Source organism: Narcine bancroftii, chromosome 9 (assembly GCF_036971445.1).
Source record: "Narcine bancroftii isolate sNarBan1 chromosome 9, sNarBan1.hap1, whole genome shotgun sequence".
NCBI lineage: Eukaryota > Metazoa > Chordata > Chondrichthyes > Torpediniformes > Narcinidae > Narcine > Narcine bancroftii.
Genome location: NC_091477.1, coordinates 85,155,589 through 85,176,256, shown reverse-complemented (window position 1 = coordinate 85,176,256; position 20,668 = coordinate 85,155,589). Strand labels below are relative to the sequence as shown.

Here is a 20,668-nt window from a genome sequence, read left to right as displayed (position 1 = left end):
TGTTAGCCCATGATGGAGTGAGAAAGAAAGAATCCAATCACCTCTGGAGGCTCAGTTCCCTGTGGAGGGGGGATAATCTTTAAATAAAAATTGAATTAATCTGGTCTAAAAGAGATGTTTGTGATTTACAGCTGTTGGAACGGGTTTAAATTTTTGCATGACTAACATGACTGAAATTTTATAAAACCATATCATATTTTACAACAAATTGGAAATCCATTTATAAATGAGAAAGCCCTGTTAAAATTAAAAAGTGTGCAACACTTTTACCACCAAGGTTTACATGCCTATGCATGAGATTTTTTATTTTGGAGGTGGCACTGCGTATTTTCTCCAGCCAGTATTGGGAGCTGGTAGGACTTGGTTGCCAACAGCGCAACCTAACCAATGTACATGGTGTCTGACACCAGGCTTTCAATTACAATTGCTTCTGATACTGGTTCTATTCCAAGCACTCTTATTTTTGGGTTAAGATTCACCAGGCAGGCTGCAAAAATGACTCTCGGAGTTAGTTGGATGGTATGGATAACTTCAAAGCTTTGCATTGAGAGTACATGGAAACACTATCCAAGCTTTGGGAAGAGGGGATGTTTAATCCAACCACCCAGTAGTCTATCAGCCACCTCCTCCCCATTTGTGAAGAGTCTGCAATCCCACATTGCACTTCTGTGGAAGCAGGTCATCAGAGGTTCTGAGGGGACTGCTTAAGAAGAATCTTTCGGATAACCTTGAAAATAAGTCATTAGTAAAGCCTCTGTAATAAACAAGCAGAATGAGTGAAATTGATCTTCAGTGTGCCCATTGCTTTTATTTAGACAATAAATTATTACATTTTTTTTCTTTCTGGGACTTGTCTGGTTAGTGCCCATTGCCAGTCTTTTTAGGTAATATAGATAACTGTTTAAAGTTCAATGACTTATTTTGATCTGCAAGAGTAAAAGAAAGCTTAATTATAAAAATCCAGGGATTGACTAGGTCTTTCCTGGTTTGCATGATTTGTTGGCAGAAAGACGTTCTCCTCCAAGCCATTATCACTCTGCAAATACTGCTGACAATCTTTGTTGATTTTGTTTTGGATGCACTTTTCACTAAATTAAATATTTTTTTCTATTTTGGCAGCTGTGGGGGGACAGTTGGAGCCATTTTAACATGTCCTCTGGAAGTGGTGAAAACTAGACTGCAATCGTCATCAGTAACGTTCTATATTCCAGAAGTTCATCTCAGCACAATAAATGGAGCCCGTGTGGGTCGAGTGGCTCGTGTTTCCCCAGGCCCCCTGCATTGTTTAAAGTAAGTACTGGAGATTCCTAAAATGTGAATCGTGCCCTGAGCACCATTTTACTTGTGCTATAAGCAAATTTTTCATTCAACACAAACAACTCGAATGAGTGGTTGATTTTTTTCCCCCCCCCCCCCCCCCCACACACCTATTTTCAAAGAGAAGCCTTTACTGGTGGCAGTAAAGTGATCATGTTTTCATTTAGGTCTGGATAGTCAACTTTTTTGCCCAAGTATATCATCTATATTAGTCTTCCGGTGGGAGTCCTGTCCAATCAAGTGTGTACAATTATGGTTTGTTTTTTTTTCATTCACTCAAGAGCAGACTTCTGTAAGCCTTACCTGCTTTTTTTTTTCCACTGAAGATGTCCAGCAAAGGATGTTCATTTTAGTGCATCTTCCAATAAAATTGTTTTGCCTTATTTCTTTTTGTTTTTAGGTTTTGTGTTCTTCGATGAGAATGTTTATGATGCACTATATCTCCCAAAGCTGTTTCCATTTTTAGACTTGTTCCAACTAGTGCTTCTCCCAAATTCCTCAGATCTTTATTTGTCTGCTCCTCACATTTCATTACCGAGCTTATGATGTGCCTTAACCAACTGGCTGGCAATCTTTTCCCCTTTGAGATCCACTTGGAAGATTTCCGTTTCTTTATTCTAATTGGTCCAAAATCTACTTGATATTTATCCCTGATATATTAAGAGAATTTTTTCCTCTGCTTCGTGCTTTTTTTCATCAATGATTACAGCACTTGTCTGCCATTCCTCTTTGTTGGTGGGATGTGGTGAACTGTTAAAAACAGAAAATGCTGGAAATAGTTGAGGTCACATGGCATTTGTGGTAAGAAAAATGGAGTCTTTCATCATGCCTTGAAAATATAAAATCTCGATTGAACAGAGGGATGCTGGAGGGGCTTGATGGGTCAGGCAGCATCCATGAAGTAGTCAAGTCTGATAAAGGGTCCTGACCCAAAATGATGACTAACCATTTCTGCCTGACCCATCAAGTCTCCCAGCACCTTAATGTATCCTTTACAATAAACTTGGGGTATTGAATTTTTTTTCCAGGAAAGACTGTGGAGATGGAATAATTACTTTTACTTTTTCAATGTGCTTTTAAGAATGAAACAGAAGATTTTTTTTTATAATGGGGAACTTGTAGAAGACCAATATTAAACATTTTATTACTGGACAGTAATAGAAGAAAATTTCTTATTTGATGCAACATGCTTAATTGTCATGTTGTGAAATGATTGCAGCAATGGGGAGAGCAAGATGGACTGATAGTCCTGAATAATTATGGCAAAGTGTACAGTCACTCAAATTGTGTTCAGTTTTGATGGCTAAATTGAAGAAACCAAAAGTTTTTTTTTGGAATAACAATCTAGTTTTTAAGCTGTACAACTTGATTACTTGCAGGATGATTCTGGAAAAGGAAGGTCCCCGGTCTCTCTTCAGAGGGCTAGGACCAAATCTGATCGGTGTTGCACCGTCCAGGTAAGCAGTAAAGCTCAATTGGATATTGTTATTTGTGGGAAACCTTATCATGGAATCTTATGCCTGATCTGTTACTTTTTGACAAAACTTCTTTTTATTTTTCAATTTCAAAATATGAAAATTTGTGGCAAAAAAACATCTGCCTGATGAAGGATTTTGATCTAAAATATTGACAATTTTCTGCCACTGCTGCTTGGTCTGTTAAGATCTTTTTATTGCCAAATAATAATACATTAAAAATAGGCAATCCCCAGATTATGAACGACCAGGTTATGAAAAACTCATACTTGCGAATGGGCTGTGCCCTAATTCATGTGTGTGAAAATGCACAATTATGCCCCAAGTTGCTATTGCGCATAATGTTACCTCACGAATGCTAAATAAGAACTGTAAGTACCTGTTCCACCTTGTGTACAAATTCAGCTTATGGACAGACCCAGGTAATGGAGCTCATTTATAACCTGGGGACTGCCTATATATGATCTACTGCACTTTAATTTTTGTCTGCTATAAGGCAGTTTGGTCCTCCAGCAGATTTCTTTTTGTTCCACATTCCAGCATCTGGAGTCCCCTGAGTATCTGCAAATTTAGAGGGTTTTTTTTTTCATTTAATTTTCACTTTTTGAATGGTTCACACTTTGAATGTAACTCTTGCAGTAACTTAAATTATTTTCTAAGCCACTTTTAACATCAGTGTAGCAGTATAAATGAACCTATTTTTGTTCTTAATGGCTGTGATACAGTTTTATGTAATTCACATACTGTGTTAATTTTGTCCTCGGCAAATTTTGAATGTGTGCCATGCTGTAACCCTGGTTGTAAATTGAGGGATGAGTGGGATAGACAAAAAGAGCAAAATAAAATGTTTGACAAATAAAATGAAATTCAGCGAATCAAATACAAGAAATAATTACATGGTTAGATATTTTGCTTATATTTTTTCGGCTTGGATTCATTATGCTTCATAATAGATAAATAAACTTAAAATTAATGATACTTTCAACAGGATTTGGAGTATGTTTAAGTATGGGAAATGGAGGAAAATTGTTCTTCAAACTTGTTTGACTTCTTGACTGCTCTGGTTTTGATAATAGTAGATCATTTTCTTTCAACTTGCACTAAATAATACATGGTAAAGTGAAGTTTAATTGATGCAGTTATTAATTATTCTCAAAAAACTGCCCTTTTTTAGTAACATAATATTGAATCAATGAACTTTTTTTTAAAAATTAATAAAAATATCACTTTCCAAGCTACTTTCACGTTTCATTGGTATACAGTGCGGGGAAAAAAAAAATAAAGGCTATCTCAACAAATGATCTTGGCTGAATTTTTCCTTGAATTGATGGGTTGAATGCTTGGTGTACAAAAAGACATAGGGGCAGAAAGAGGCTATTCAATCCATTGAGTTTGCACTGCCATTTAATGATAAACTGATCCATTTTCTCAGTCAGCCCCACTGCACGGTCTTTTTTTCCAAAACCTTTGATGCCCTGCCTAATCAAGAACCTATCAATCCCTGCCTTAACACCCATTGACAGGGCCTTCACAGCTGCCTGTGGCAACAAATTCCACAGATTTACCATCCGCTGGCTAAAGAAATTCCTGCAGCATCTCTGTTTTAAGCAGACGTCCTTCAATCCTAAAGTTGTGCCCTCTTGTTCTAAGCTCTACCACCATGGGATACAACCTATTTGCATCTACTCTGTCCATGTCTTTTAACATTCAAAGTGTTTCAATGAAATCCCCCTCTCATTTCCCTATATTCCAGCAAGTATAAACCAAATCGTCAAATGCTCCTCTTATGGCAGCCCTTTCATTCCTGGAGTCATCCTTGTGAACCTCTGATCCTTTCTTAAATGAGGAGCCCAAATTACTCACAATACTCCAAGTGAGGTCTCACCAGTCTCAACATTGAATCCCTGCTCTTGTATTCTATTCCACTTGAAATGAATGCCCCCATTGAGTTTCCCCTATTCACCATCAATTCAACATCCAAGTTTACCTTCAGGCTATCCTGCACAAGGACTCCCAGTTCTCTTTGCATCTGGATAATTCCAATTTTCTTCTCATTTAGAAAATAGTCTGCCCATTTATCTTCTTTCTACCAAAGTGCATGACCATACACTTTACGACATTGTATTTCATTTGCCACTTCTCTGCCCATTCTCCTAATCTATCCAAGTCCTGCAGTCTCTCTAGTTCCTCAACCTACCTTCTTATTGTCTACGAACTTCCCACAAAGCCATTCATTCCATAATAGATTTTATTAGCGTACAGCAAAAAAAAGAAGCGGCCCCATCACCAACCCCTGTGGAGCACCATGAGCAACTGGCAAGGAATATGATCCCTGTATTGTGACTCTGCTTGCTACCAATTAGCCAATGCTCTACCCATGTTAGTATGTTCTCTGTTATACCATGGGCTCTTGTTATGTAGAATGATGTGTGGCACCTTGTCAAATGCCTTCTGGAAATCCAAATACTCAATGTCACTGCATCTCTTTTATCTAGCCTGCTTGTCAGTTCTTCAAAAAATTCCTATAGGTTTGTCAAACAAAATTTCCAAACCATGCTAGCTTTGGTTTATCTTGTCATGTGCCTCCAAATATGCCATTATCGCATCCTTGACAATTGACTTCAACATCTTCCTAACCACTGATGTCAGACTTACTGCTCTATAATTTACTTTCTTTTGCCTCCCTCCCTTCTTAAATAGTGGGGTGACATCTGTGAATTTCCACATCATCTGGGACCAAACCAGAATCTATTGATTCCTGAAAGATCATTATCGAGGACTGCACAATCTCTTACGCTAACTTCTTTCAGAACCCAAGGGTGCATTCCATCTGGTCCAGGAGACTTGACCACCCTTAGACCATTCAGCTTTACCCCATTGAAATACCAACACATCTGACTTTAGTTTTTCCTTGTTAAATCTCAAATTGAAATCATTTGTATTGTAATCACTATTCCCTAATGGTTTCTTTACTCTAAGATCACTAATCATCTCTGGTGCATTACACAGCAACCAATCCAGTATAGCCAATCCCTTCATGAGCTCATCAACAAACTATTCTAAAAAGCCATCTTGTAGGCATTCTACAAATTCTTTCTTGAGATTCCATCCCAACCTGATTTTCCCAATATATATGCATGTTAAAGTCCTCCATGACTACCATAGCATTGCCCTTCTGATGCACATTTTCTATTTGTTGTCCACATCCTGACTACTGTTTGGACGTCTGTAAATAACTGCCAACGGTGTCCTTTTATTCTTGCCATTTCTTAACTCAACCCACAATAATTCTATCGCCCCTTTTCCACTGGCACCCTGTTCCAGGAATTAACTGGAACAGGGTCCAGTGGAAAAGGAAAACTGTCCGGCAGTGTCAAATTACATCATTTTGTGCTGGGGATTAACTGCCTCTACCCCTACTCATGTTCCCGGCTTCTGCTTATGTTGGCATGCTGATAAAGCCAGTGGAAAAGGGGCAGCAGAAAGTCACCCGTTTTCAGTTGTAGAACACTCGAATCCCTGGGGATGAGTTGTGTCTCAGTTGAGCGTGGCCCAGTGGTAACAGCACAAAGGACTTCCTAACATGGGACATTGCCCAGCCAATTAACTGGGATGCCAGTGGAAAAGGGGCTTAAATCTTTTGATCTGATGATCTTTCTGATGATTTACTGTTATTCTATACCAACAGAGTCACACCACCCCTTCTGCTTACCTGCCTATCCTTTTGATACACTGTATCCTTGGACATACAGCTTCCAATGACATCCATTCTTTAGCCATGACTCCATAGTGGCCGCCACATCATACCTGCCAATAGGTCATCCAGTTCTTATAATGCGTGCATTTAAATACAAAGCCTTCATCCCTGTTTTTGTTACTTTTTGACATGTGTACCCGTTGCATTGGAACTGGTCCTGCTATAATGATGCCCTCTCTACCTGTCCTGCCACACAAACTCCTTTCCAGCTATCCCTACAGACAGGCTCGAGCTAAAAAAAAAAGTCCAATTTACGAACAATTCATGCTTACAAACCGACAAGCTGGCCAGAAGTAGAATGCTGTCAACTTCTGGTTCGAGCATGATTGAGTCAGCATCATGAGAGGGTATGCTATTTTAAATTTGCAACTTTAAAGTCTTATTGTTGTGGCTATTTAAACCACCTCCAAATACTTTGCAAGACCCTAATTTAAAATATTTGAAATCTAGTTGCTGAGCTGTGGAATAGAGCGAGTTGAATGGCTGCGTTGAAAGTTATTGCTGTCCCCCTCTGTGATCGGGCTCCCAGCACTATCCCGCAGCACGCTTCCTTACTCTGATGGGAATCTTTTTTTTAATCTCCTCCGGTCTGATGCGGCAGATCAGCAAGTTTCCAAACCCCTGAACAATGCATTAGGGTTAGAGGTAAACAACATTAGACAAATATTTTCTTAAATAAACAATGTTCACTTATTGCCAATAAAAATCAGTTTTATATATCCCTTTTATAGTGTTGGAACGTCTTACATTAAAGTGCATTGTAATAATGCTTTGAACAGTGTGGTTTTCCATATCACTGAATTTGCTTGGAACGCATTAACCGCGTTGTGCTCTTATTTCGTCTGGTTTACAAGTGAATCGTGAACCAACGGTTTGGTGACTCTTTACTGCCTCCTTGGGTTAAAGGCAGCTAGAAATGAACAGATGCTTCTTTGCAGCTGATTCCACCTGCAAGTTTCACGTGGCAAAAATCAAACCTTGACTCTCCAGCACCAGGTCCATACTCTCCAACAGTGTTAACTCCATCATCTTCTACATTATCCATTTATGTACTGTATTAGTATGTTTAAGATGTAGTGTATTTGGAAGTGTTTTTTAAGTGTTGTACATTCATTTAAACAAAATTTACAGTATAGTATATATGCTATATACTAAGATAAACATTTGACTAACTGACCTAAATAAGGACTGTATGTACTTGTTCCGACTTAAATACTAATTTGTGTTAAAGACAGAACTCGTATTTAACCCAGGGACTGCCTATACTTGTGCACTAATTGCCTCCTTACTTTGGTTCCCTGCCCCCCAATGATTTTAGTTGTAATCCTCTATCCCTCTCTTTCTCCCCCCTCACCTCTCCACCCAACGCCATGAGCAAATCTCCCTGCCAGGACATTGGTTCCCCTCCAGTCCAGATAAACCTGTCCAAAAGGTCACCCCTTCCCCAGAAAAGATCCCAATGGTCCAAGAAATTGAAACCCTGTGTCCTGCACCAGCTTTTCAGCGGCTCATCTGTCTGCATTATCTTCCTGTTCTGACCTTCTCTCGAGCTCATGGCACCAGGAGTAATCCATAAATTGCCATCTTGGAAGTCTTGCTCTTCAGCCTCTTTCCTAACTCTCTAAGCTTACTTTGCAGGACCTCTACTTTCTTTTTGTGTGGTCAGTTCCTTGGGTAGGTCTAATTTCAAACAAATAGACTTAAAGCATGGATGTTGCAAATGTTGTTTCTTTTTTGCTAATTTGACTAGTTCTGTTTTATCGTCACAAATGGCATATTATCTACCTGTTTATCTTTTAAATGTATCAAAACAGGTTGACATGTCAAAGGCCCCTGTTGACACAGCAAATGAAGATGATAATTAGAGGGAGAAATTTGTTTTCAATGATTTAGTAGAATTATCGTTGGCTTATTTTTATGTTGAGCATTAACATCACGAAATAAGTAATTTGTTTAACTTGAGTAATATGTGTCTGTAATATCCCATTTAGCATTAAAGCAACCTGTTGCAGACTTAATATATATGTGATTAATGATGTGTTTAAAATGATCATAAAACTTAACAAGCTGTAGGCAGCATTATTGAATTTTTCTTTGGTAACTAAAAGCTCTAATGACTGGATAAGTTAAGTTGTAACAGATATGCCTATTTGTTGAACAAAAGCATTAGTTACCATGGACTAAAATGTCAGAGATCTTCACTTTAAAAGTAATTCATTAACGAGCATGAAATCAAAACATATCTCAATATTCCATCATACAGTTCTGAAGCTTGTTAAATGGAAATTGTCAATCTGCTGTTGGGAGAACATGAATGAAGTAAGATATTTTAATCCAGATGATTGAAAAAGTAAAATTACCACAGGATCCTACAATTAAGAATGAAGGCTTAGACTATGAAGATTTGCATACCCATGTAAGAAAAACATTAATTTGCTTCTTCATGGATATATTTTATTTGCTTGATCAATATTTTTATTCTTTAAAAGCAATATTTTCAGAGTTGAGCCCAAACAAAATAGCAACATTGATAAATGTTCAAGATTACCTTCGAATGCTGGGAAATATACCATGTGACGTGAGCTGTACTGAGCCAATATAATTCTTGGTTTTATCTTAAACCTTTGAAGTATGATCAAACTCTATTTTGATCTTTTTTGCTTGGGTAGGAGGAAGTTATGCTTTGTCCATTTCTGGGTCCAATAGGACCAACTTTTGTGATGTGTCAGGTTTGGTTCAAAAATATACTCTGAAACTGGGTCCAGACCAGCTGAACAGAGGCAAGGTGCTTTTCTCACATATATCCTGCGATCTGAATCAGTATTGGTGTTTCTTGCTGAAACCGATCAAGAATATGTTTAGGGTTGTTATATTTTTAGCAATAAACAGGTAGGACATTTATGGAGGTGGAGGGAATGTTGCTTGGGTTAGTTCATGTGGTTTGGCTGTGGTTCACTTTTCTTTTTGTGCCTGAGCAGGTGCCCAGGAAGATTCTTTGAAGATGATTTTTGAATGTTGAATGTCTGGAAATGTCCCAAACTAAATAAATGTCCCAAACTAAATAAATGTCCCAAACAAAGAATTGCTGGCGGGACACAACAGGTCACACAGCATCCATGGGTAAAAATGGTCAGGCTTTGTTTTGGGTCTGGACACTTTATCAAGACTAAAGTGAAGGGCATCATATTGTATAAATGAAGGGGAAGAGAAGCTGGGGGAGGGGCCCAGAGATTATAGAATACAGAACAGAAGTATTAGAGGTGGAGAGCGAGGTGGAGGGAGAGACCAGGAAGGGGAGTGAGAAGGAAAAGTAAGAGAGAGGGAAGAAAAAATAAGTAATGGAGTGGGTAAAGAAATACTGGAACCAGATGGGGTGAGGGTTATCCAAAACTGGAAAACTCCATATTCATCCCATTAGGTTTAAGGCTGTCCAAGAGGAATAAAAGTTGAACAGGAAAGACAGCAGACATCGTTATCCCAGAAGGAATATGATGTGTTGTACTTCAAGTTTATTTTAGTCTTGGCAATTTATGATATGTCTCTATGGAATGGTTGAGGGAATTTAAAAAAAGACTGTTTGAAGTTTAAGTTTTAGAACAATAAACAGTATAGGTGTTGGTCTCACCATTGTCGAGGGGGGCAATTTAAACGCAGCACATTGGGTTCAACAATGTAAAACTGTCGAGGGAGTCAAGTGATGGAGTAGTGGCTGGTCTGGTGCAACCAGTCCTCTCCAGAGAAAAGAAAAAAAGTGTGGAAAAAAAAAACAGAGCTCAATAAACATAAAATACAGTAAGAGAAAGATAGTTACAGAGAAGAGACAGAAGATGGCATCCAAAAGAGAAAAAGTAAGAATAACAGTGAAAAGGGAAGAAGGAAAATCACTGGAGAAGAAAGAAGAAGCCCTTACCTGCACGTCGGAGCAGAGAGCCATCGTGGAGAGCAGCGACCGATCGGTGTTGGTGAGTGGTGTCCTCCCGACCGGTGGACTTCAAATATGGCTCTCAGAGACAAGAAGAGGTGCACAACTGCGCATGCACAGTGCACAAGTAAAATAAAAGGTTAATGTCAGCAGGAGGGGGACTCGGCTGAGGAGCGGCAAGCTGAGAAACTCACAGTATCGGGGCGTTCAACTGGGGGAACTAAGCAAGAAGGAAGAAAAGAAGTGGTGAGAAAGAGAATGAAGGGCTAGAAGAGGGTGAGTGACAACGGGGCGACTAGCGTGAGACGACCTGAGGCAGGAGGCCCAGCAGCGGGTTGGCCCAGCAGCGGGTTGGCCCAGCAGCGGGTTGGCCCAGCAGCGGGTTGGCCCAGCAGCGGGTTGGCCCAGCAGCGGGTTGGCCCAGCAGCGGGTTGGCCCAGCAGCGGGTTGGCCCAGCAGCGGGTTGGCCCAGCAGCGGGTTGGCCCAGCAGCGGGTTGGCCCAGCAGCGGGTTGGCCCAGCAGCGGGTTGGCCCAGCAGCGGGTTGGCCCAGCAGCGGGTTGGCCCAGCAGCGGGTTGGCCCAGCAGCGGGTTGGCCCAGCAGCGGGTTGGCCCAGCAGCGGGTTGGCCCAGCAGCGGGTTGGCCCAGCAGCGGGTTGGCCCAGCAGCGGGTTGGCCCAGCAGCGGGTTGGCCCAGCAGCGGGTTGGCCCAGCAGCGGGTTGGCCCAGCAGCGGGTTGGCCCAGCAGCGGGTTGGCCCAGCAGCGGGTTGGCCCAGCAGCGGGTTGGCCCAGCAGCGGGTTGGCCCAGCAGCGGGTTGGCCCAGCAGCGGGTTGGCCCAGCAGCGGGTTGGCCCAGCAGCGGGTTGGCCCAGCAGCGGGTTGGCCCAGCAGCGGGTTGGCCCAGCAGCGGGTTGGCCCAGCAGCGGGTTGGCCCAGCAGCGGGTTGGCCCAGCAGCGGGTTGGCCCAGCAGCGGGTTGGCCCAGCAGCGGGTTGGCCCAGCAGCGGGTTGGCCCAGCAGCGGGTTGGCCCAGCAGCGGGTTGGCCCAGCAGCGGGTTGGCCCAGCAGCGGGTTGGCCCAGCAGCGGGTTGGCCCAGCAGCGGGTTGGCCCAGCAGCGGGTTGGCCCAGCAGCGGGTTGGCCCAGCAGCGGGTTGGCCCAGCAGCGGGTTGGCCCAGCAGCGGGTTGGCCCAGCAGCTCAGCAGAGAAGGATGAAAATATACAGATACAGAGCAGAGAAGACGATAACACAGACATAGATACAGACACAGAAGAAGAGGAGGAAGAAGACCAAGAATTTCAAAGGAAAGAAGAAGGTAAAATAGAAGGACAAAGTTTAGATAAAGCCTTTCTTGAAAAACAAATTAGGTAATTAGAAGAATGGCTATCATTAGAATTTAGTTCAATCAAAAGAAAAATGAAAAGAGCTGAAGACAGAATACAAAGCTTAGAGTTAGTCATGACTGAAATAGGGAAGTGTAGAAAATGTGGAGGAACGTGAAGCTGCTGTAGAAATGGAGATAAATGATTTAAGAGGGAAGTTGGAAGAGAGCAAAAAAAAAAATTAAGATTTATTGTCACAAAAAATTGACGTATTTGAGAACTACAGTAGGCAAAACAACAAAAAATAGTGGGCCTGAAAGAAGGCAAAGAAGGGTCAGATATGAAGGAATTTATAAAAGGATGGATCCCGAAGGTGCTGGGAACAACATATTCACATGAAGAAATAGAAATCGAAAGGGCACATAGAGCACTAGTACCGAAACTGCCTCCACATCCATAGAGATCCATATTGGTAAAATTTCTAAGATATATGACAAGAGAAAACATACTGGAGCAGGCAAGAAAGAGTGCAGAGAAGGTTCACGAGAATGTTGACAGGATTTCAGGGTCTGAGTTACAGGGAAAGGTTGTGCAGACTGGGGCTTTTTTCTCTGGAGCGGAGAAGATTGAGAGGGGACTTGATAGAGGTGTTTAAGATTTTAAAAGGGACAGACAGAGTAAATGTGGATAGGCTTTTTCAATTAAGAAAGGGGGAGATTCAAACTAGAGGACATGGTTTAAGATTGAAGGGGGAAAATTATAAGGGGAACATGAGGGGAAATTTCTTTACGCAGAGGGTGGTGGGGATGTGGAATGAGCTTCCGGCAGACGTGGTCGAGGCGGGATCATTGGTTACATTTAAGGAAAGACTGGATCGTTACATGGATAGGAGGGGACTAGAGGGGTATGGACCGGGTGCAGGTCAGTGGGACTAGGAGGGTGGGGATTTGCTATGTCATGGACTAGTAGGGCCGAACTGGCCTGTTCTGTGCTGTAATTGGTTATATGGTTATAAGGTTAGAGAAGACAATAAGCCATTGGAATATAAGGGACAAAAAATATTTTTTTTACCCGGACATAAGATTCGAACTTTTACGAAGAAGGAATTCAACACGGCGAAAACAATCTTATGGAAGAAAGGGTATAACTTTATATTAAGACATCCAGCAGTACTCAAAGTATTTATTCCTGGGGGACGGAATAAACTGTTCTCGGACCCAAAGAAAGCCCAAGAATTTGCTGAACATTTGCAGGACAGGAGAAGAAAGGAGGAGGAGTGACAAGAAGAAAAAAAATATACAAAAATATGTTTAAAAAAAAAAAATCTCTGGGGGTGGGAGAATAATGGTCACTGTGAAATCGGATGACGCTTGCGAGTAAGTTGGCAAACCGAATGGAAAGGGGAGTTGTGGTTGCCGTCAAGGGACAAGGGGCAATCCAAGGAGGGGAGATTCATTTGGGGTTAAAGGGTTTTTGCTTGTGGGGATTGTTGAGGTATTTCATGGCTTAAGTGCGTTGTCATGTATTGAGATTAAAAAGGAAAACTTAAAAAAAACAAAAATGGGAAAAAGGGATGGAGATGGTGAAGAGGTGGAAAAGAAGTGAAAATAAAGATATAAGATAAGTTGGACTATATGACTATAAACATTAACGGAATATATAACCAAGTTTAAGTGTATCCCATTGGAAAAAAAAATCACATAATTTAAAATACAATGTTACAATTTTTTGAAAAAACCAGGGAACCATATATGGAACATAACAGAAAGAGCAGACCTAGGACCACCACCACCTAAAATGATAAGAAGATAAACACGATCAGATTTAATGTGAATAAGTAGATGATACCTCTATTTTGTTTGTATTCCTTTTGTATAGATATTGTTTTGTATTTTATTTGTTCAATATTTACTGTTTTTTGGGGGGGTGGGAAGGGGGAAAAAAAGAGAAAATGTCACTGTGAATATTTAAAGAGATGCATCTGTAAATATATTGATTGACATGGTTCATAGTGCGATAAATAAGAATTACAAAAACAATGTAAAACTGTCTACTTCTGTGAATTCATCCGTTGAAGAAATTTTCTTCCTTTCTCGTCAGGGAGTTTGATGTTAAATTTCTCCCATGGCCTGCTGCCTGACCTGCTGAGTTTATTCAACTTTTATTTTGCTTAAAAATTCCAGCATCTACAGCTTCTGTGTTTGTACAAATTTTGTTTCTGTATAAAGTACTAAGGCAACATTGGACATTTGTTTGGCAAAGTGTCAATGTGCCAAAGATGAACTTGTTTGTTTTTTCCACAGATGCTGAGTGACGTGAATATTTCCCGCATTCTGTTTTAATAGTTATTATAATAATAGCCGTTATTGTGCCGCTGTCATCTGAACCTGTGGTCTTAGTATGGTCAGCTTGATAAGGTAGCACTTATCTGTTGGGGTTGGCAATCAAGCATATGGCTTGGAAATAATGGTGTACACTTTGGTTAGAGGGAAGAAAACAGGGTGGGGGTCACTTTTAAGAGATTTGGCATTTTTCAGGAAAGCTAGCACTGTGCCTTTAACCTGTTTTGCACAGAGTTCAATTTACTATTGTCTACAAGCATACTTTGGTGGTATGGAATATGGGCAGTTGCAGATAGTATCCTTCAAAGTTTTTGTTTCCTGATGCATTTCTATTTCTCTAGTGTTTGTTTAATGGAAAATTCTGAACAATACCAAAATGCATTTCATTTTTTTTGAAAGCACCATAATTTTATAATGTAGAAGAACAAAATTGCAGCCCCCTCTTTTTTCATCATGTGTGAAAAAGTCAGGGTTACATTAGTTGTACTTGATTCTTTAAATTACTGGATTTTACCTCAAACTAACATTTCACTGGTCATGTGATCTTTGTAGAGCTATTTACTTTGCTGCTTACTCCAGTTCTAAGGAAAAATTGAATGCCATCCTGGAACCAGATTCAAGCCTGGTGCACATGCTCTCAGCTGGAATGGCAGGTAAGAGTGAGGAGTATTATTGTGATCTGATTTTTTTTAAAGTAGGCTTAACAGTATTCATTGGGAATAGGCTTAACTGTCCTCACAATACAGGTTTTACCTCTCTTATCTGGCGCTCTGTTGTCTGGCAACTCCCATGGTCCGGCAAGTTTGAATCTGCTGCCATTAGTACAAATTCCTTACAGACAGTATGGGACTTGAACCCTGGTCCCAATCGCTTACCTTGTAAAGGTATTGCACTAACTGTGCCACCCCACTGTATTATTTCCTATTTTAAGCTTTGTGCTACCTTCCTATGTTTACATAGGGGTCCATTTTTGTTTTCCGGCATTTTCTGTGGTTCGGCAACAGCCAGGTCCCACTATTGCAGGATTAAAGAGGTACAACCTGTAATTATGAATTTTCAAAACTGCAACTTTTGAAACATCAGTTAAGTGTTATTAATGCAACATCTCAAAAAAATTACCAGTACTTGTAATTTCATTGCAAGTTCCAATTCTGATTTAATATCAAATTTGAAACCTAAAGATTGCTTGGAGGTGCATTAATTATTTTTAAAGCAGATGTACATTTCATAATACTGGAGATTAGTGATGTAAACAGATGGTGAAAAATCATCTAAAATATTTTCTGAGGCTATGTGGCAACGCAACACACTTTTTAAAACTTGTGACAGTTTGGTGTCAGCATTGTAATATGTTATTTACCAGATTTGCCTTAACTGTTGGTATCTCAAATACACAATCATTTGAATATTTCTTTAGGGGTTTGGGCAATTAATTGGCTTTTAATTGACATGTTTGTGTCATTGTCTGACTTTTTTAATATACAGGTATTCTGTTTTTAAAATGATCACTTAATTTAAAACTGCAGAGTAAGTAATAAAGTATTTAAACATTTTTAAATGTATGTAATATTGTTAGTGAGAAAATAACCATATCAATACATCTTTAAAAAGAACTATAGCATTCCAAATCATTTTCACAATTATGAAATTTTACCATCTCAATTGAAAATGGCATTTTGATCATGGTTTGTTAATGTTTAAAAAAAAATACAAAAAAAGCTCTTGAATGAGCAAAGATTTGTCCGAGTCCCCTACGTAAGTAATGGTAGAACATTACCCACCCTCCGCTAATTTAGTACCTCACCAATGACTAAAAGTGATAGAAATATCTGCGCCATTTCTGACGTCTAGAATGATTCTATTACCTAGCACTGCCAATGGACTTCCAACACCCTCTCCAGCATTTCCTCTAAATCCATTGAAAAAGTAAGTAAACTGATATAAATGTTCTCTTCCAAGCCAATATCCCCATCATTAAAGCTCTAATTAAATTTGGCCAGCTTCTTTGGACAGGCCATATCATTCACATGCTTGATGTCATTTTCTCAAATCCAACTGTACCAATTAATTTGAAAATAAAAGGTGACTAGATGGACAGATGGAATATTTCCAGCACTTTCTCCTCAAAGTAATATCCTCAAATTAATCTTGAGACCATGGCTGACCAATATGGAGGTGTATTTAAGTGGTACCAAGAATCTGAAAGCTCTTTGGTACTTGAAAAAAGCCCAATGAAAGCAGCAAAAACATCACCTCTAGCTTCCCAGCATGACTATTTAACCAATCAATCAATTCCACTCCTTTCCTTCTTGCAACCATGGCAAATGTAAGGTTTTGTCCTTTTACTTCTCATTATTCAGTACCCTGGGATGCATTCCAGCTGCAGTAACCACTTTTTTGTATCCAAATTGCATTCACTTCATTTCATCTCCCATTCAGGTGATTATTTTTAAGGAATGACTGTGTTCAAGTTGTGACTGACTATGAACTTCAGTTTCCTGGTTATCGTAATTTTTGGTTTCCAACTATTTCTGGCCAGCTAAACTGTTCTAGTACAACTGATTTTTTAAAAAGGAACATGAGACCATCTTTTGACCAGAAAGATCAAAAGCCTTGTGTCCATGAATTTAGTAAAGGACCTTTTTTTTTCTCCATTTGCACTTCTTACTGGCCTGCCTGCCTTGTTTCCTGCAAGGTTATTCTGTTTTTCCATCTCCCCTCTATATGAATAATGTTTTTCCTTTTTGTCTTTTTCTTCTTTCTCCCTCACAACCCATTCCCTGATGTGAAGCATTAACTTCGTTCATCTCGGACAACAAATGCTGCCTGGTCTTCTAAGAAATGTTTTTTTAGATTGCTAGAATCCATATTGTTTTCTTCTTTTGCCTTTTGTGTTCCTGGATTGGGTTTCATTTCCCATCAGGTGAATATGTAATTTTCGTGAGCTGTGCTGCTTTATCCTGACTACTCTAAAGCATCATAATAAAACATTTTTCTCCCAATAATTTTTGCTCAGGACAGTTACCAAATGGTAATTCAAATCTTGGAAAGTTTCTTTCATGTGTTATTTTCTTCATAATAGGATAAAATAGGCATAAAGAAGAAAGTAACCGAATCAGTCTCAATTCATCCTTTCATCTTATCTTTTCAGCATATTCCAATTGTGGCATAGTGTTTATTAACTTTTATGGAATCAAGAGCACTGCAAGATTTAACACAATTCTAAATGTTATATCAATTATGTTATTTTGCCAGGATTAATGATAAATAATTATTCACTGAAAAAATACATGTGTGTACTGTAGAATGAATGTGTGCATGGTTTTCTGTTCTATCCACATAAAATTGTTTGTTAATACTTTGGAGGAATATCTTGAAATCAACGATTTTGTTCAGACTTTCATATTGGAGATCAGTCACAGTGGATTTGCTTATGGTATGAGGATCCGCCTTCAGGTTGGATGACTATTGTTCTCTTTTAACTTGCTGGTTAGTTGATAATTTCACACATTTCTTGCTTGCAATGCAGTTTTTATTTTGTATGCATTGTGGGAGGAGGAAGGAGAAAAGTAATGCAGATGGATTTTTGAAAATCCAATCTTGTAGGGGATAATAATTTTGGAGCCACTGATCAATTGGCGGGGGTAAAAGAGAAGATTTGGGCGAAACTGGTTTTTTTTTAAAAAAAAACTTTTTGTATTTTTCTAAATGGAAAAACCTCTACAAAATGCTAACCTTGTCATTTGTTGAGAACAGAAAAATAATCTTTCCATATTAGCATATGCATATTGCCATCATTTTGTACACTGCTAGCCTAAAATCGAAAATTGCTTTTACTGATTAGATTTTTCTTGGAATGAGGTTGTGAATACTATTTCTTGCATTCTAATAATTGTACTTGTTTAAATAAATGTTCTGAATTTCTAGTCAGTTTATATACATAATAGCATTTTAATTGGTGCATTCCAGGACACTGAATTTAATTAATGAGTTAAAATTTATTGCAAGATTTCTGTGTGTTTTATCTGCATCTACAGATTTTCTTGTTTACCTCCTGTAAGCATTGCCGTGCTTCTGGACTCCACAAAGCCCCTTTAGCATTTACAAGGTGCAAATCAAGATTTCTGTGAAAATCACACAAGAATAGCCTAAACATATTTTGAACAAAGTAGGGTGAAAGAGCACTATGGAGACACACAAAAATTGCAGATGCTGGAATCTTGAGCGAACAAGATGGAGGGACTCCACAGATTAGGTAGCATCCATAGGTAGAAATGGTCAGTCGATCTTACCAGTTGGGTCTAAAGTAGGAACAAATTATAACAAGGGGAGAGGAAAAGATGATTTCAGATATATTGTCAGTGTACATATATGACATCACATACGACTCTGGGATTCCTTTTTCCTGCGAGCATGGCGGAATTACCACTAGTTGGTAGTGCAAACGTTAACTGACACAGTGTGAATGTGTGCACAATCAAAAGAACTGTAAACAGATAACAAATGCAAACAAACTGCAATACAGGGAGAGCAAGGAAAATCAATAAAGTGCACAAGTAAGAGTCCTTAAATTAGTTCCTGAATGAATTTGTTGTTGATGAGTCTGATGGTGGAGGGGTAGCAGCTGTTCTTGAACCTGGTAGTGTTGGAAGTTGGAGGGGTTGAGATGTTTGAAAGAAAGTGGGAAAAGTGGAGAGGCCACTGGCAGGAGGGGAGAAGGTTTGAGAGAAAATAAGATCTAGAATAGCAAAAGAAGAGATGGAAACTTCTTTGTATGGGTGCTGACCTGCTGAGTCTCTCGGCTTCTCAATGCTTTATCAGCACTCTGAATATAACTTTCAGGGCAATGCAGTTTGTACCTTGTGCAAAGTTCATTGCAACAACAAGCCAATGTTTTTTATGGAAGTGTCTCTCCAAACTATGACCTCAGCACAAGGCAGAAGAACCAGCTTCCTCTTACTATAAATACCATCCTGATTTGGAAGTGAATTTCTGTTCCTTTTTTTTCCCCACCAGTAATTCATAATTTCTGAGTACTCACCTGAAATCTTGATGGGAGTGCCTTCGCGCAAGAGCTGTGGTTCACTGAAATGGGACAGGCATTGAATATACATAGCTATGATTTTATTTTAAAGTGAAGACGTGACCTCATCATCTGCATTGGTTTCAGGATCGGTTCCAAAGATAAAATGGTTCTAAAACAGTGACCCATTTCTCCCTTTTAATTTAATATTTGCAAGTTATCACAAAAGTAATTGTTTTTAGTTGATTTGTATAGAGAATTTACAGGATCAAACTGAAATTGTGCTCTGATTATAAATCAAACAATTTTCATATGAGACAATTATATTTTGAGTTTTCAGGAAAAACAAGCCTCTGTTTTTATCTGTCTTTAGGAGAGTTGGTAATATATTACAGGTTGAACCTCTTAAATCTGGCAATCTGTGGTCTGACAAGTCCTGTGGTCCAGCACCCATCATTGGTACAAACTACAGACAGCGTGGGTTTAAAATGTGTCTTAAAGGCATTGCGCTAACCACGATTTGATTGTGATATATTTGATCATCTCAGCTCAGAAAATAGGTCTGATCGAGCAACCTGACGGCTTTTTTATATGCATTTTCTATTTCCCGGCATTTTCTGTGGTCCAGCAATGGCCAGGCCCCAATGTCACCAGATTAAAGAAGTTCGACCTGTAATAAATTTTAATTGTCAGAGATTCTTGAGGAAATGCATACAAACCACAGGGAGAAATAGTGGGATATTTGGAGCTGACATTTTTTTTATGAAAGTTGATCTGGAAAAACTTCTTCACACTTCCTGTGATTGCATGTTGTTTAAATTGTGCTTGCATGTAAACATTAGCACCTTAAAATGAATATAGAATTGAGCATTCAGGTTGTTGGAATAATTTCTGTACTTTGTTTCCATTTTTAAGTCGATCTGTAAAATTTATCTATATCCAAAAATGATCATAATTCAATAAAATAGGCTTTATTTGCCATTAGTTTTTTTTTAATGGTCATTAGTACTTTATTGTACTTCAATTTTCCTATCCTGATGTTTAAGTTTGCTCAGGTCTATAATATTCTGGTGTTTTGCATTCTATTTTCTTCAGCTATTCTTAATATGATCCTGTTTGAATTTGGGTATCTGGAGGAAATTCAATTTGATTTATTGCCCATGTGCCCATGTGGATCCACCAGGTGTTTTTATCAGCATTCAGGAAGAAACAACGATTGCAACTCAGTGTTCTATGAGTCAGCTAATAAGTGACCAGACCAGTTTGTTATTGAATGCAATGTCTAATCTTAAATTATTGCTACCACTTGCAACACATTAAAGGCTACAACTTGATGTCATACTATATAAATAGATTCCTACTTGATCCAAAATTTGTGTTTTGGCTCTAGATGTGAAGTTGAGTTACTGTGCTTAAAAGTTGCTTCACCAGTTTAAAAAAAAAATTCCTACGTGATAAATACCATCCCAACCTTGTGTTCTTTGGTCCCATGTTTGATTATATTTATTTAC

At 39.2% G+C, this 20,668-nt stretch overlaps 1 protein-coding gene across 1 annotated transcript in view; it reads left to right on the top strand.

Moving 5' to 3' along the window:
• slc25a36a (solute carrier family 25 member 36a) overlaps positions 1-20,668 on the top strand; it is a 66,695-nt gene that overhangs the window by 26,010 nt on the left and 20,017 nt on the right. The window contains exons 2-4 of the mRNA XM_069896687.1: positions 1,120-1,290; positions 2,697-2,774; positions 14,687-14,787. Of these exons, the coding sequence (XP_069752788.1) occupies positions 1,120-1,290; positions 2,697-2,774; positions 14,687-14,787 (350 nt within the window). The remainder of the gene's footprint in view (positions 1-1,119; positions 1,291-2,696; positions 2,775-14,686; positions 14,788-20,668) is intronic.